Raw genomic sequence first — 15,950 nt, forward strand, 5'->3', positions numbered from 1 at the left:
GCCTGAACATCAGCTAGTTGATTGTGAGACAGTCTCTTCTAGAAACAGCTGTAAAAACAAGACTAGAACAGTGGCAGTATCAATCAACATGTTAACGTGGAAAGGGAAATCGTCTCAGGGCCCTATTCCTAAACAAAAAACTACAGACAATTGGTGAGTGCTGAGAGAAGGAAAACAAGTCTCGCCCAGGGACAAGCTCTCCTACAGGTTGTCCACACAGAGTGCTCAGCCTTAAAACCATTTAACACAGATAACTGAGCAAGTTGTATTTATATTTACTTGCATATGTACATTCATATATATATGCATTAACAAATATAATCAAAGACAAAGAGGCTATCAACTTGAGAGTAGGAGGCATGGAACGAGCTTGTGGGAGGTAGCTGGGGGCTGAAGGAAAAGAAGTAATGCAGTTCTATTTCAATTAAAAACAAAAAAATTTTAAAATAGTATGAAAATATGTAAGTACTAACTAAAATAATAAAACTACCTAACTTCAGATAAATAAGAACACCATGTAACTTCTCTACTTTTAAATGGTTTTAAGACATAAATAATGAAATTTCCTAGAAAAAATAAGACTATAAAATGATCTGTTAATCAACTTCCTTGGACTTCCTCTGTAATGATAATAAGACAGCAGATTTTGTTTTGTTTTTATGGGAGATCGCACACGGATGTTCAACACCATAAGGCATTAAGCAAATGTTCCTTCAAACTCCAATGAGATACTACTGTATACCCAACAGCTATTTAAAAACAGGCAGATCAAGCACAGGTAAGGAAGACCAAGACAGGACAAAAATCGAAAAATTCTGTAATGAAGCACATCAGGGTCAAAAGATATAAGAAGTCCTTCCCCTTGAAGATGATGAAATGTCTCTCTGCTTTTTAAATGTGTACTGACATGAGCCCAACAAACCCTTCCATCCTTACGTTGCTTTTGTCAGGACTATTTCATAGAGCTTAGAAGGCAGTCACGAAGTTAAGAGAGGGATTTGTCTTATTTGTGGATTGTAACCTTCCTCAGTCAATGCTACCTGAAGGAAAACTATTCCTTTCATGTTGAAGTATAAACCAGCTAAGCTGTGCCTACTTTCCCGCTCATATACTAACCTGAAATATTTCTGTCATATTTTGTAATTGATACTAGCTAATTCTCCAATAGAATGGATACATTATTATACATAATAACTTATTTGGGATAGGGATGCCAGGTTGGGGAGGGAAAACCTAATCCAATGAGTACCCTCATTTTTCCCCTCTTGCTTTCCACACATACCTATCCCTAATCTTTTACTTCTGGCTATTCGGCTACTATCTACACCATCAAGTTCACAAATGTACAGCCATCTTCACCTACGCATCTGAGGGTAGCCAACTGGATCAAAGGCTTTCTGAGAAGAGAGTGTTGTGTATCTACTTTATACAAAGAATCAGAATCCCTGTAGTAGTGTTTAAGAGGGGGGTGGAAAATCCTGAGCAAAATGGAAAATAATGATTCTTAGAAAATAATATAGGAAAATTCCAAACACAAACCATTTGTCCAGAGAAAGTTACATATGAAAGGTTTTAGTGAATATGAGTAACAGGGTTTTAATTTTTATTTATTTTTCCCATCTCCAGTTAGGGTCTTACTGAAACTTATTATGTAACCCAGGCCAGCTTAAAACTCTCTGAGAACCACCTGCCTCTGCCTCCCAAGCACTGGAATTAAAAATATGTGCTAACATGCCTGACAACAAAAATGAACAAAACTTAAATATTCATCTACTGATGAACAGGTAATCAAAGATGGCTTAAATGAAAAATATCTCCCATAGGCTCATGCATTTGAACTCTGGTTGTAGGGGAAGGGTACAAAACTTTAGGGATGTGGAATGCTCTGAAGGTAGCATGCCACTGGGTGTAGTCTTTCTGAGCTTACAGACTTGCCACATGTCCAATGTACATTTTGTTTTCTCCTTGTCTGATCAGCGAACTTCCTACTCCTGTCATCTGTTGCCATGCCCTCCCCCCATTTCAGATTGGAACTGTACAACCTCTGGGGCTGTATGGCAAAACAAATTCTTCTGTAAGTTGCTTTTGGGCATGGATCTCGTTTCAGGATTCCTGGCACTGTAATGGTCAAGTTGCCACCATCTCTCGTCTAGATTACAGTCACATAGTCTATTTCATCCTTGATCTGCCTGTAGCTTCTTAGTACAGCAGCAGCTCATAAACCTCTGCTGGCTTAAAACCCTCCCAGAGTCCTAAGAAAAAGCCAAAGTCCTCTCAACAGCACTGGATCTGCACAAGAATGAGTGTATCAACAGAAGGCAAGGGTGAAGGAGGTGGGAAGGCTGATAGGGATGGAGGAGAGATGGTAGGGAAAGAGAGTAATCAGAATGTATTGTATTCCTGAATAAAATCAACAAAGAACTAGCACTTATAGATATTTGTAAAAGAGTATTTGAACGGTGCTCTGAACACAGTAAAAAAACAAAAATCACTTGTTAGTTAGGTGATCATTTTTTATCTTTAAGTCATATATTTCTAATGGTTATAGTTAAAATTATTTCATTACAAAAGATAGTATTTTCCTCTTTAAAAATAAAAACAGATTCTATAAGGCCAGATGACTGAACTTCATGATTATGGAAAATCAATATGCTGCAGACCAGACCCATGGAATGGGAGTTACTGCCCAGTCCAACGACTACTCCAAACTTTTAAAACCTATAAATAGCAAGCTACTAATTTCCATCAATACAAAAACCAACTCACCAACAAACAAACCAACCAAATAAATAAATAAATAAATAAATAAATAAATAAATAAAGCCCAAAACTAAGAATGTCACCAGATAGCATGAGGAGGCCTGTAACAGATTTCTCCACTTTTCTGTATGTAACCTGCCTACCTAACAAAAACAATGTATTTGAAAAGTGTCTTGATTTCTAGCTAGCTTTGTCCTTTTATTAACTGTTACCACATTAGGACATGGACTCTGGGGTAATTGGATCAGTGGTCCTAAACCATGGCTACTCATACCAGAGTAAACTATCTCTTACCGAAGGGCTCTCCAACAGGCACAAACATGGCAAACATGGCACAGAAGGTTTTAATTTTACCCTTCTTTCTCCCTTGCTAGAAACCATTAGATCTCAATCCTAAAGCTAATCCCCATGGTCCATTCCCTTATTTGGACACTGACTCATTCCTGAGACTAAACACTAAGGTCCAGCTATCAAAATTCATTATTTGGTTATATTGCCTAAGCTGTTCAATCAGAACTTACCAACTTACTCTAGCACAGATGTCCCCCTTTTCTCCTTAAGAACCCATGCCTGCAAAACACATCTGCTGCTTGTTATCTGCCTTTGCCTGACTCAGAGGCAGCCTCCTCCCACTTTGTCCTTTTGTGCTAAGAGCTCGGTGTCTGGCTGAGCGGCCCAATCTTGCTCACAGCTACTCTTTGGAGAGGAAGGCGGCACTTTCCCACCCCCTCTCTGGCTAGCCTTAGCTCTCCTACTGTGCTCTTCCTTCTCCTTAGTTTCTCAGAACTGGGGGCTGAGCCTGGGATTTGTTCATGTTCAGCACTCACTTTACGTTGAGCAACATTCATGACTCTCCCTGCTTTCGCCATCATGGAATATTATCTTTTTAGCACTTAACATATCATACATTATTTATTACTTATTTACTTTACTCTCATACTAAAATATAAGATGTGTCAGAAGAAGGAAACTGCCAGTTATGTTGAGTGCTGATATAAATCATATTATAGAAATATGTAAATCTGTCTTTCCCTCCCTTCCCGTGTGTGTGTGTGTGTGCGCACGCACACACACAATGGTTTATATTATGTCTCAATTATCCATTTACTCAGTTTTATCTTCCTGATGCATCAAAGTTAAAAAGAAATGTTAAATTTTTCCATTATATAAATATTTGGGAAGGTCTTATAACTTTATCAGTATTTGCTTTGTAAAAATTGAGGAACTGAAAAAAAAATTGAGAAACTGAACTGAGCACAAATTCAAAATTTTTATCTTTTGGAATTTTTATTATTTTTAATCATTTTTTTAGTTAGTTTCATCTCATTAATAGGCATGTGCACTTTACAAATGACATTAAACTGCTTCAGAGTAATTGTTCGTTTTCCTAATCACATATTATTACCTTATACTACATTCCAATATTGTTTCTATATAGACCAATTATATCTATCTACTAATTGATTATTTTACCTTTGATTCTTATAGCCTATTCTTTGATTTGATGTGTTTCTTCATATGTACATCCCTTTGTAGTTCCTGGCCTTCTAAAATCTTTTACTTTGTCCTTGACCCTTGAAGGTGATGAAAGTAGGTACAGAATGGCAAAGCTTTCCCGATGGAGGACAAATCTGGCAGCTCTGTGAGAAGTCTGCATACCTTGCTACATGTTTTGAATTCCTTATGTTTCAGACTTCTGAGCTTCTGGGAGAACTGTGACTCAAAGTGATATTTTTATGAAGCCAAAACTACAGGGAGAAGAAACTGATCCTCTTTCCTTATTATTCTAATTCTAACTTGTACAAAACCAGAAACAAACAACGAGGAGAGAAAAACGAATGTAAAGGGTCTTAAAATAAGATCATATACCTACGGGAAAGACAAATGTAATGTGAACTAAGGAATGAAACCATTTTTATTTCTCAAAAGCAGGGAGGATTTGCTGATTTAAAACTGACACAAGCAGCATACACAGATGTACTTTAGCTGAGTAAAGCTTAGCTGGCCAAATTATTCTTGACATCAGCTGCTGGAAACAGTGGACAAAAGCGAACTCTACAACTCTCAAGTCGCATAATGACAGCAACTTAGAAAGAATCAAAATTAGGAAGTCATATGCAATCTGCCATACCGCAGTGTTTATAACTAGGAGCCTGCAAACCAACAGCAGAGACACTTCATGGCTTCAGGATATTATTCATCTGTCACTCACAAAGGTTTTACCTCTTGATTCCCTGAAAGGTACTGCTGGCCATGTCTATGATGCCACCCGTTGGCCTTGCCACTGCTCCAACTAAACCTTTTCCGACACCTTTGAAGAAACCAGCTGCTCCTTCCTTTTGAGCACCTAAAAAACACAACCAGATCAAGGATTTGGATCAAATGAAAATGGAACAACATGTGAGCTATGTGACAGCCACAGCAACTATAACACTTGCCTTTAATTGGTTTTGTAACAATCCCTGTAATGCCACTTACAAAACCCTGGAAGGAAAGCACAATTGAAAAGTTATATTTCCATATGATACGTACAAGACCATTTTGCTTCAATAAAAAAACTTCTGAATTATTTCTTCCAATAGATTACAATAGTTAGCATATTCATTTCCCGAGTGTTTTATTTAAATAGAATGCTTTTGGAGCTTACTGAAATAGTTTATATACCACATTACAATGTTCAATAGTAATTTAAGTGGACTTATATATGTATTTCTTTATTCCCTCACATGTCTATAACCTCATGAAATTTCTTACAGAAACGAGGCCTTTCCCTCCACGAGTGATGCCTTCTCGAAGGCCTGCTGGTTGCTTATTCATTGCTTCTCGTCTCTTCTGCTGGTAGTCTTCATCCATTGTCATGGCTGCTACCCCTTTAGCCATAGCGCTTGTGATTTTGGAGGCGGCACCAGCGAGTCCACCTATCAGAGAGAGCAGTATGTCAAGTAAAGGCTCAGCGACCATTGGTTTCTGGCAGTACTGCTGGGCTTTCAGTTGCTTACCAACTGCTCCGCCAACCAGTGCTTTCAATCCTAGTGCCATTCCCTCCACAAACTCTTCAGGACCCTGGATGGCCCCCTAGGGTGACAAGAAGAGTGGTATTAAAAGGATGAGCTCATTGATACATGGAGTAAAGAAAATGCCAGCAAAGCCACTCAGTTCTCAGGGTAATTTCATGAAACTCAAAGTGTAAAAGGTAAAGGAGAATTTGTTTCAGATGGAGAAAGGAGAAGAGAAGTTTGCTTCTCACTGGAACTGTAATGATAGAAGCATCTTTTAGAAAAATAAAAACTTAAAATTCTTATCATTTCTAATTTTTAAATTACAATGTTTAGAACAAAAATTAGTTCTACTTTGTTTTTGTTATGCATTTCATAAGTACCGTAGGGAAACTCTCAATGTGTTTATGAAAGTATGAAGGGATGTAGAACACTTCTTTTTTATGCCCATTAAAACTGTGTTGCATGATGGCATGACGTGTGGTTGTTTTTACAATCACATACTTCTGTACAAAACAAAGCTATGATAATGGTGAGGTTCTTTTTCCTACAGTCCAAGCAGTACTCACTGTTTTTTACTCCAAATCAACACTTTAAATAGGGATTTTAACAAAATATTAAGTTTTGAAATTTTGAAGGAAAAAGTAGAAATTCCCTTATTAAGGTCAGAGTAATTTTGTGAAGTCTCTCAGAATTTATTCACATATTAATAACTCAAGCTCAAGTTAACAACTGAAATATATTATACGTTAAGAAAACACTATTTTATATTATTCATTATATAATACAAATAAATATTTTACCTGGTAAGGTTCATAAAAAAATGCTTCTACTCCTTCTGAAAATTCTCTAAATAAGCCAAAGGGATTTCCCAAAACATCAAGTCCAAGAATGAGTACATACATTTGCTTAATAGCCTAAAAATGAAATTTGAATAGCAGTCAACATCATGAGACTATTATCCTTACAGATTACTTAGCATACACATCCAGTTTGTTCACACCAACATCTTTACTACAAATTTCAAGACCCAAACTCTGTCACTCTTCTTTCTGTTCTTCATTTTCTTTTATGTGTATGGTTACTCTGCCTGCATATATGTTGGTGTGCCATATGCATGTAGTATACTCAGAGGCAAGAAGAGGGTGTCAGATCCTCTGGGACTGGAGAAAAGGCTGTGGGCTACCACATGGGTTCTGAGAATCAAACTAGAGTCCTTAGGAAGAGCAGCAAGTGCTCTCTAGCCCCTTTATTACAATTCTCTACTTAAAAATATAATTTAAAATGCATATTTGTATAATGTGTGTGGAGGTGCATACTGTGTATGGGTAACTGTTGAAAGCAGAGCTCAACCTGCTTTGAGGTTGAACTCTTGAGGAATCATCTTGGGGAACATTCTTCTTTGAGACAGGGTCTAATTACCTAGACTGATGGCATGAGATTCTAGTGATCTTGCCTCTGACCACTCAGTGCTGGGATTGCTAGTATGCACTAGCATACTTGGCATTTTCACATGGGTTCTAGGGCTCAAAACAAGGGAAGCACTTCAGCGACTGAGTCATCTCCCACGGCCTACTATACTTAGTTTTTAAAGAGCAACTTGGAAGTGATAAACTGAAACTCTAGATTGTAGATTCTGGAATACAGAAACGGTTTTCAGTGTTCCACTCTTGTAAGTTACTACTTTCACCCTCTTATAGATTGTTCAGTGTCACAAAGTCCACGGCAAAAGTGGGATGTCTGCCTAGAACTCAAATTTAAATCCTGAGGTATAGGAATCTTTCTAGACTTGAAAAGATCCAGAGACAAGGTATACAGATGACTCAACAAATCTACAGTACAAATATTTGCATTAATCAGTGGCTCATATATTCAAGATATGAAGTATGATGAATTAAAATGTTATAAAAAGTTTATGTATTTTTAACCTCCACTGATTCAGAAAGAAATTCTAATAGTGTTTTTTGTTTGTTTGTTTGGTTGGTTTGTTATGTTTTAAGAACAAGGACAAAAGCTGAAATGGTGGCTGGGTTTTAACTTCATGTGAATAAATCTGAGCAGGGGAAACCAAAGTTTAAATTTTTGAAACTTGCAATTTGCTTTCCTGACAAATCTATATTGTCCATGAATGGACAGACAAAAGGCTTCATGAGCTTACATCTTTCTATCCCCCTGCAAGATAATCTCACACTAACCTGTTTGGAATAGTGTCTTATTACTTCAGATTGCAATTCAGATGTTGTATGGAACTGGTAGTTGAGTTCAAAAAAGGCAAGCCTGAAAAACATATTAACACATATATATTTACATAGACATGTATGCATGGAGGGTGGGAAATTTTTTTTCATTATTGATGACTTGTTTTATTTTCTTTAGAATTTTCTTTTCCACATCTCTCCCAATATATTTATCCTATGTCATTCTTGGTATGTTCTACTTGAGGAAATTCTCTAATAATCTGATAAAGTCTATAACTCTTATCCTATGAAGAGCATCACCAAAGACCATGACAAAGATCTCAGTCACGGACCTGTAGAACTATTTCCCAACTTTGCCCTATAAAGGCTCTCAAAGAAAATGCTTGAGAAGCTGAGGTGCATGCAGGGCTGCCTGGGAATGGTCAGACTTCAGATGGCTACAGATCTTCCTTCTGGGATGAAAACAGAGGCAGCAACTGGCGCACTAACTGGAGAGCTCTTTTCTCTGACCATGAGAACAGAAGATATACTCACCTTACTTCAATGCTGTGTTCTTGATTCTGACTGTTTCCTTGTTAGATTGAGAGCTGCATCTGATTATCATGCCCTTATTAGTAAGTAGGCATGCAAAGACGTTCTCTGGGAAGACCATGCTTTTCTAAAGCAGTCTCTACTCAGACTCTGAGTCTATGGTCAGATGCTCCATTAGTCTCCATTATGATTCACAGCCAAGTAGATGTTTTTATCTGCTTGTGAGATGAGCTCTAACTGTGTCATATATGCTCATCTTGAATTCCTAAACTCAAGTCGTCTTTCCACTTTAGCCTGGGACTAGATATGTGTCCTATGTGCCTAGCCTAAAAATCAATGCTTGGCCACTATTGTAATTAAATGTATTCTTTTAAATCAATCCCTTAATTATTCTCTGTCTAGTCACATAGTCTTTGAACAGCCTTATGGGTTTGAATGTCCTACCTTCCAAACACCACACCTCTTAAGTATCACTTCTTTGGAGGGATCCTTTATTAGGGTCAGAGCTTCTTTTTATTTATTTATTTATTTATTTATTTATTTATTTATTCATTCATATTACATCTTGATTGTTAGCCCTTCCCCTGTTTCCTCCCATTCTTCCCTCCCTCCCACTTCCCCCCTTCTCCCCTCCCCTATGTCTGTGATTGAGGGAGACCTCCTCCCCCTATATATGCTCTTAGAATATTGAGTCTCTTCTTGGTAACTTGCTATCCTTCCTCTGAGTGCCGCCAGTTCTCCCCATCCAGGGGACGTGGTCAGAAAAGGGGCCCCAGAGTTCGTGTGAGAGTCAGATCTCACTCTCCACTCAACGGTGGAGAATATCCTGTTCATCAGCTAGGTCTTGGTAGGGGTTCGAAGCTTACTGCCTATATTCTCCTTGGCTAGTGCCTTAGTTTGAGGAGGACCCCAGGACCCAGATCTGCCTGTCATAAAGTTCTTCTTGTAGGTTTCCAGGACCCTGTGCGTCCTACTATTTCCCCTTTCTTCCATGCTACTCTCGCCTAAAGTCTCAATAGGATGTCCTATCCTCTGACCCACTTTCTTGGTAAGTAAAGCTTTTCATGGTACGTATCCCTTGGACTAGTGTTTTGATATAAGTGAGTATATACCGTTTGTCTCTTTTTGCTTCTGGGTGAACTCACTCATTATGATAATTTCTAGAAATGAACTATCCAACATCTCTTTTTCTTAAGAAAATTACTTAAAAATTACTCTTAACTTAGTCATTAAGGGTGGATAAAATATTTGGGTGTTATACTGATTATGACTCACTTAAAGTCAGAAACATATTTGCCTATAAACTTCAATACACTTTTCACATTTACAAAATTTTTAAATAAACATGAATGGAGCATTCATTAATTGATAGATATAAGTATTGAACATACTTAAAAACTACATCTTGTACATCTGTAAGGGTGGCACCAATACTCTTCAGCAGAAGATTTAAAGAGTGAACGGGAATTAGTCCTCCACGTTGTCCCGAATCTCTAGTTTCTTCTCTACCACAGCTCAGTGAAACACTCAAATGCAACTGAAGAGATAAAGAAACACAGTAAAGCATTTCCCCCATAGTGGCAAATTAACATTTACACAAGTTTAATATTGAGTTCACAAAACCATAAATGAAATCTCAAAGCTTCTTCAATTATGCCAACTTAGCAACTAAAAAGTTTTAAAAAGTCAAAATCCAATATAGCTCTTTTTAAAATTTATAATTTAAGATGTTATAATGGACCTGACTACGCAGCTCACGCTACTTGGACTTGGAAGCCCATTGCCTCAGCATCATGAAGCAGAACTTACAAACGCTTTACTTAATATATTTTTAGTAACACTAACAACCTAGATTCTGAAGCTGTTAAAAATAACCACATATCTCTAAAAGTATACAAACATAACTAGTACAATTAAGTCAGCCCAATAAAGCCAGGTTAAAAGTCCTTTTGTGTTGTGCTGCATATATATATCCTATATGTACAGGATTGTGCTTTAATAGTAATTTTAATGTGCTATAAATAACTTGCAGAAATTGTTTTAGATATTTAGATAGCACTGGCAAGATGGCTTAGTAGTAGATAAAGGAGTTTGCTGCCAAGTCTAAAACCTGAATTCAATCCCTGTGAACCACATGACCAATGGAAAGACTGATTCCCACCTGTCTCCGTGCTTGCAGTGACAAGTGCATTCACACACATTAAAACCAAAATCAAAGCTTAGACTTGGGCTGGTGAGATGGCACAGTAGGTAAAATTACTTGGTACATAAGCCTGACAAACTGAGTTCAAACTGAGAACCCATGGTGGAAGGAGAGGTTATCCTCTTTCTTGCTATCCACCGTGACAAATAAAGGCCTGTACTCACATGCACACATCACAGGCACGCACCCATAGTAATAAAATTAAAACATACTGATATTCCATATTCAACTTTTTTTGTTGCAGTATGCATGTGTTCATGCCCATATGTACGTGTGTGTGTATACAGTAATGTGTATGGCCTCTGTGCCTCATACTTTATAAATTAATATAGCTACAACATACAGCACACTTTGAAAATTATCACAATTTATGAAAAAATAACAAAATAACAAAAGGCCAAGACATGTAGACTCATGTTGTATGTGATTTCACTATTACTTCTAAATAATAAAAAATATTTTTCTTAAAAATGCAAATGTTATTTATATCTGTAACTGTAAAACTATAAACTACTATATTGTTATAGGAGATAACGTAAGTGCTAATTCCCTTCAAAGAGATCAAACCAATTTGTAATTACCAAGGTTATAAAATAAAATGATGTGTTTTTCTTACCTTGATAGGAGAGATATGAAAATATTCAAAGAGATTGACTTGTGATTGATCTACTGATGAAACCATTTCATATTCTTGTTCAAGTGTTTCTACATCCTTATGAAAATATTCAACCTATACAAGGAATATAAACACTGAAAGGGCCTGTTTATGTAAAATATTTAAAGCCAATGCCTCACAAATTAAAAAAAAATCTCTCTAAAACTCAGGACAGCATTATTCTTGATTGGAAATTACTGCCTCCGAAATCACTTGTATTGTTACTGCTAGGAAAGTCTGCCACAAACCAAATGATAAATATATCTTTATCTTTCAACTAAATGATATCCAGCTTTACTTCATGTGACTATAGATCATATGTGAAAAAAGCACTACAAACATTACAGCAACATAGTTCGTGGATATTTGCTTCCTTAAACATAGTTCTATAAGCGATTTGTAGCACTTTGGTACCTGTCTTGTTGCAATATAGAGGGCAGTAATATAATGTAAAAAGGAAAAGGCACTAAATAATTTTGCATGAGGTACCAGTGGTTCTTATGTTTGATAATCACTAACACTTCTCTTCCAAATATGGACAGACCTAAGTTACGTCTATGTGTTGAACAAAAAGTCTCAAATACTTGAAGTTGCAGAAATTACGCTGATATTAAAAAATCTCAAGTTTTTCCTCATCATGTATAGTCAATGTATACACAACAAACATCAATTTACTTGCCAAGAGGTAAAAGCAATCTGGATTTCAAGTAAGTGACAAATGGATAGGCACAGTAAAACAAACTCATGTAATCAATTATTACAACGCAGAGAAAGCTTAAAAACATACTAGGTGATGGGGATACAATGGGGATGAATATGATATTACATGATATACATGTATGAAATTCTCATAAAGAAAAAATTATGAAGTAAGTCCTCAACAAAGTATATGATTTTGCTTATATAAATATTATAGGAAAAGCACATTACATTTAAGCAGAATTAAGGCATTTAAGATGTGATGAGAGATTCTCGAATTTAACTAGATACTGACTACAACTTTATGCACAAAATTTGGTAATATTTTTCTTTTGATAACATTTCCTGTCAAATGTTGTCATTCTAAGTCTCACCTCTGTTTTCTCAGTCACCTCAGCTTTTGTGACAAGGTCTGCTAGAGCATACACAAATCCAAGATCCAACCTGAGATCCATTTCTTGAATCAACACTTTGAAGTACCTATATTAAGATGTAGAGAACATTAAAAAACTTCAAGTAAATATATAAAGAAAGTTAGATGAAATAAATTAGATCAACATTAGAACTTTGAAACTTGGGACTAAATGAACGAAATGGCCCATGCTACACTGTAGCAGCAAGGAACTCAAATATGAAAGTGGCCATAGGGAAAAAACTGACTTGTGTCGGAAGGTCATGGAACAGATCATTACATAGCAATAACAATGAACGAGCAAGAACTACTTGTTGTAAATCATTACATTTAAATGCAAATTTTAATTTACAAAAGCAAGTCCTAAAAGTATTTTGTAGATTGAAATATTTTAAGACAATTAGATTATTAATCCAGCTAGCTAGAGAGATGGCTCAGTGGTTAACAGAATTCACTGGCTGCTTTTACAGAGGACTTGGGTTCGAATCCCACCATTCACAGCAGGACTCATAATTGTCTGCATCTCTAGCCCCAGGGAATCCCATGCTCTTTTCTGGCCTCAGCAAGCACCTGGCATGTAGAATGGTGTTTAGGCAAGGCACGCATTCATATATATATATGGGAAAAAATTTTTAAAGAAAATTAGAAAATAAAAATAAAAGTAAAAATATATTATTTATTTTTAAATTTTATCTATTTATCAGTGTGCATGTATGTGTGTGGGTCATATGTGCCACCTTTATGTGGGCTCCAGGGATCAAACTTGTGGGGTAACAAATACAAGTCACTTTGGAGATTAGGGAGGGAGGAAGAAATAAAGAAGGACTTATCACTTAGATAGATATTGTGGTTCATAATCTGCTTCTTTTTTTAAATTTAAATTTTATTAATATATTCAGATTACAACTCAATTGTTATCCTATCACATGTACACTCCTGTTCCTCCCTCCCTCCTGCTTTCACCCTATTCCCCTCCCCTAGGTCTATGATCTACGGGGCCTCCTCCCCGACTATATGGTCATAGGCTATCAATTCTTTCTTTTGAGTGCCATCAGGCCTCCATCCCAAGGGGAAGTGGTCAAATATGGGGCACCAGAGTTCATGTCAGAGTAAGTCCCCGCTCTCCACAAAACTGTGGAGAATTTCCTGTCCATTGGGCAGATAATCTGCTTCTTAGAATGAGTGAGTTGTGAGTAAAGACAGGGATCTTACTTTTGCCACTGTTTCTAAAACTATGTATGGCCATTATAAATAACTTAAAACAGTAAAATAAATGTACATAAAATGAAAATCATAAAGAATCTCACAGTTAAATATCTGATTCACATGAAATTTAGTTTTAACAAGAATATTCAAATGTTCAGACAAAAAAGTAAACATACAAGAAATATATAAAGATACTTACTTAATGCGTGATATCTGGGAATGTCCTGCAGATCTCATGACAATACTGACATCTGTAAAGGGCTTTGGTGCTGTAAAGTTTAAAATATTATTATGCTCATCACCCTTTAAGCCAAAAGGATGGACATTTTCTTTCAATTTAAAACACATGTCAATGGAAAATTAATCATGTAGTAAATCAGCAGTATCAACTAAAATTAATGACACCTCCAACATAATATAGTCTTAATTTCAGATTCTAGAACTACCTTTTTAGTTATCTGTAGTCACTTTAAGGATAACTACAAAAATTAATTACTTTATATTAGAAATATGGATTAGAATCATCAGCAAATTATGAAAACATATTAATATGGTTCATGTTTCTAAGAGGATCAGTAAATGCATGTAAGGTGGTTAAAAGACTTCCAAGGAAATTATAAAGAAAAGCCACAAGAAAGTGTAAAGTCCGTAACATGAGGTCTGTGATGGGAACACAGAAAAGGAAAGCAAAGAGAGGCTAAGTGCAAAGGGGGTAGGGAGCAAAGAAAAAGTACAGTGAGAGAAACAAACAAACAAGAGACAAGAAAAACAAAAGAGGAGAGAAAGGTTGAGACAGAGAGTCAGTTATTCTCATTTGGAGAACTCAGGACCATTCAGAAAATACTGCATCTGGGGGCTGGAGAGATGGCTAGGGGCTTGAGTGCACTTGCTGCTCTTCCCCGCACACACTGGCAGCTCACAACCACCTGTAACTGCTGCTCCTCTGGCCTCTGCAGGCACCAGGCATGCACATGGTGCACTACATACTCTTAGCATACACATAAAGCAAGTGATGAAAGCTTTAAAAAGCTGAATCTAAATTGTCTCATTTTTATTCAGTTCCTAATGTTTTCAAATATATAGATTATTAAGTAGTTTACATATTAGTAATACAGTTTAAAATTCCTATTTCTAAAAACTTCAGTACATGTATTTCTGAATAACCTTACCCTCAGCATTTCACATGTTTTCCTGAATAACTAACTCCTAGTCCTTCATTAAGCAGTTTTACTATCTAATGATCTAGCAAGACTAAACTTGACAATTCCATTTTTGCAGCCAAATAAACCAACTAGCCACACAATTGTTTGTAGCACAATCTAAAAGTAAACACAAACCTGAGTCCATGGTGACAGACTTTGGAGGTTTAATAGGATAAAACACGAAAGGAAAAATAGCACCATGAATCTGGTTTTGGATCTAAGAAAATGAAACAGGAATCAGTATATAGCATGTCACATACACGACCTGACTAGAACATAATTTAAGAATTACAGAAAATCAGACTAGTCAATACGCAACTGAGTACAAAATGAAGATTCAGTATTTCCCTTGTGTCTCCAACTTCAGTCCCGTCCTCCTTTCTTCCTCTCAAACTATCCCTCCATGCTCCAAGCCTTCTTTCCTTCTTAAACATAGAGTCTCAATCCACAGCAGGGTGGCCTTGAACTCATGGTGATCCTCCTGCCTCAGCTTCTCAAGTGCTGATATTACAGGCACATGTAATCCTGGTTTCTTTTCCAACTTGTTTCTACCCATTGGCTTCCATCTTGCCCTCTTCTTTGGCTTTGTACTAGATAAAACAGACCAAGGGAATGTATCTGACTTTTTATTGTTTCACCTTCATTTCCAGACTCACCTGTATTCTATAAATCTGAATCCTGAGTGATGATTGGTGTGCAGATGTATTATATTCTACTTTTAGTGCTGGGAGGTAATTTCTCCGTACAGCTATTACATGTGGTTGAAGAATTTTCATGTCATTCCCACTAGGTGTTAAGCGTACCTGAAAAATATTGACCCTCCACAATGAATTTTTTTTTACTATTTATTAAAGTTATACATCTATATGAAAATTAACTTTAAGATACACTAATTTAGCCGGGCAGTGGTGGTGCACGCCTTTAATCCCAGCACTCGGGAGGCAGAGGCAGGTAGATTGCTGTGAGTTCGAAGCCAGCCTGTTCTACAAAGCGAGTCTAAGACAGCCAAGGCTACAGAGAAACCCTGTCTTGAAAAACCAAAACAAAAAACAAAGAGATACACTAATTTAAAAAGTAAAGTCTATAGA

At 36.6% G+C, this 15,950-nt stretch overlaps 1 protein-coding gene across 1 annotated transcript in view; it reads right to left on the reverse strand.

Moving 5' to 3' along the window:
- The window catches only part of Vps13a (vacuolar protein sorting 13 homolog A), a 175,261-nt gene that overhangs the window by 19,362 nt on the left and 139,949 nt on the right, over nt 1–15,950 (reverse strand). The window contains exons 57-68 of the mRNA XM_051146210.1: nt 15,519–15,665; nt 14,998–15,079; nt 13,860–13,929; nt 12,417–12,522; nt 11,305–11,418; nt 9,877–10,022; nt 7,952–8,033; nt 6,560–6,673; nt 5,760–5,835; nt 5,515–5,678; nt 5,199–5,244; nt 4,984–5,107 (exon numbers count right to left, since the gene is read on the reverse strand). Of these exons, the coding sequence (XP_051002167.1) occupies nt 4,984–5,107; nt 5,199–5,244; nt 5,515–5,678; nt 5,760–5,835; nt 6,560–6,673; nt 7,952–8,033; nt 9,877–10,022; nt 11,305–11,418; nt 12,417–12,522; nt 13,860–13,929; nt 14,998–15,079; nt 15,519–15,665 (1,271 nt within the window). The remainder of the gene's footprint in view (nt 1–4,983; nt 5,108–5,198; nt 5,245–5,514; nt 5,679–5,759; nt 5,836–6,559; nt 6,674–7,951; nt 8,034–9,876; nt 10,023–11,304; nt 11,419–12,416; nt 12,523–13,859; nt 13,930–14,997; nt 15,080–15,518; nt 15,666–15,950) is intronic.

The sequence above is a fragment of the Acomys russatus genome, chromosome 5 (assembly GCF_903995435.1).
Source record: "Acomys russatus chromosome 5, mAcoRus1.1, whole genome shotgun sequence".
NCBI lineage: Eukaryota > Metazoa > Chordata > Mammalia > Rodentia > Muridae > Acomys > Acomys russatus.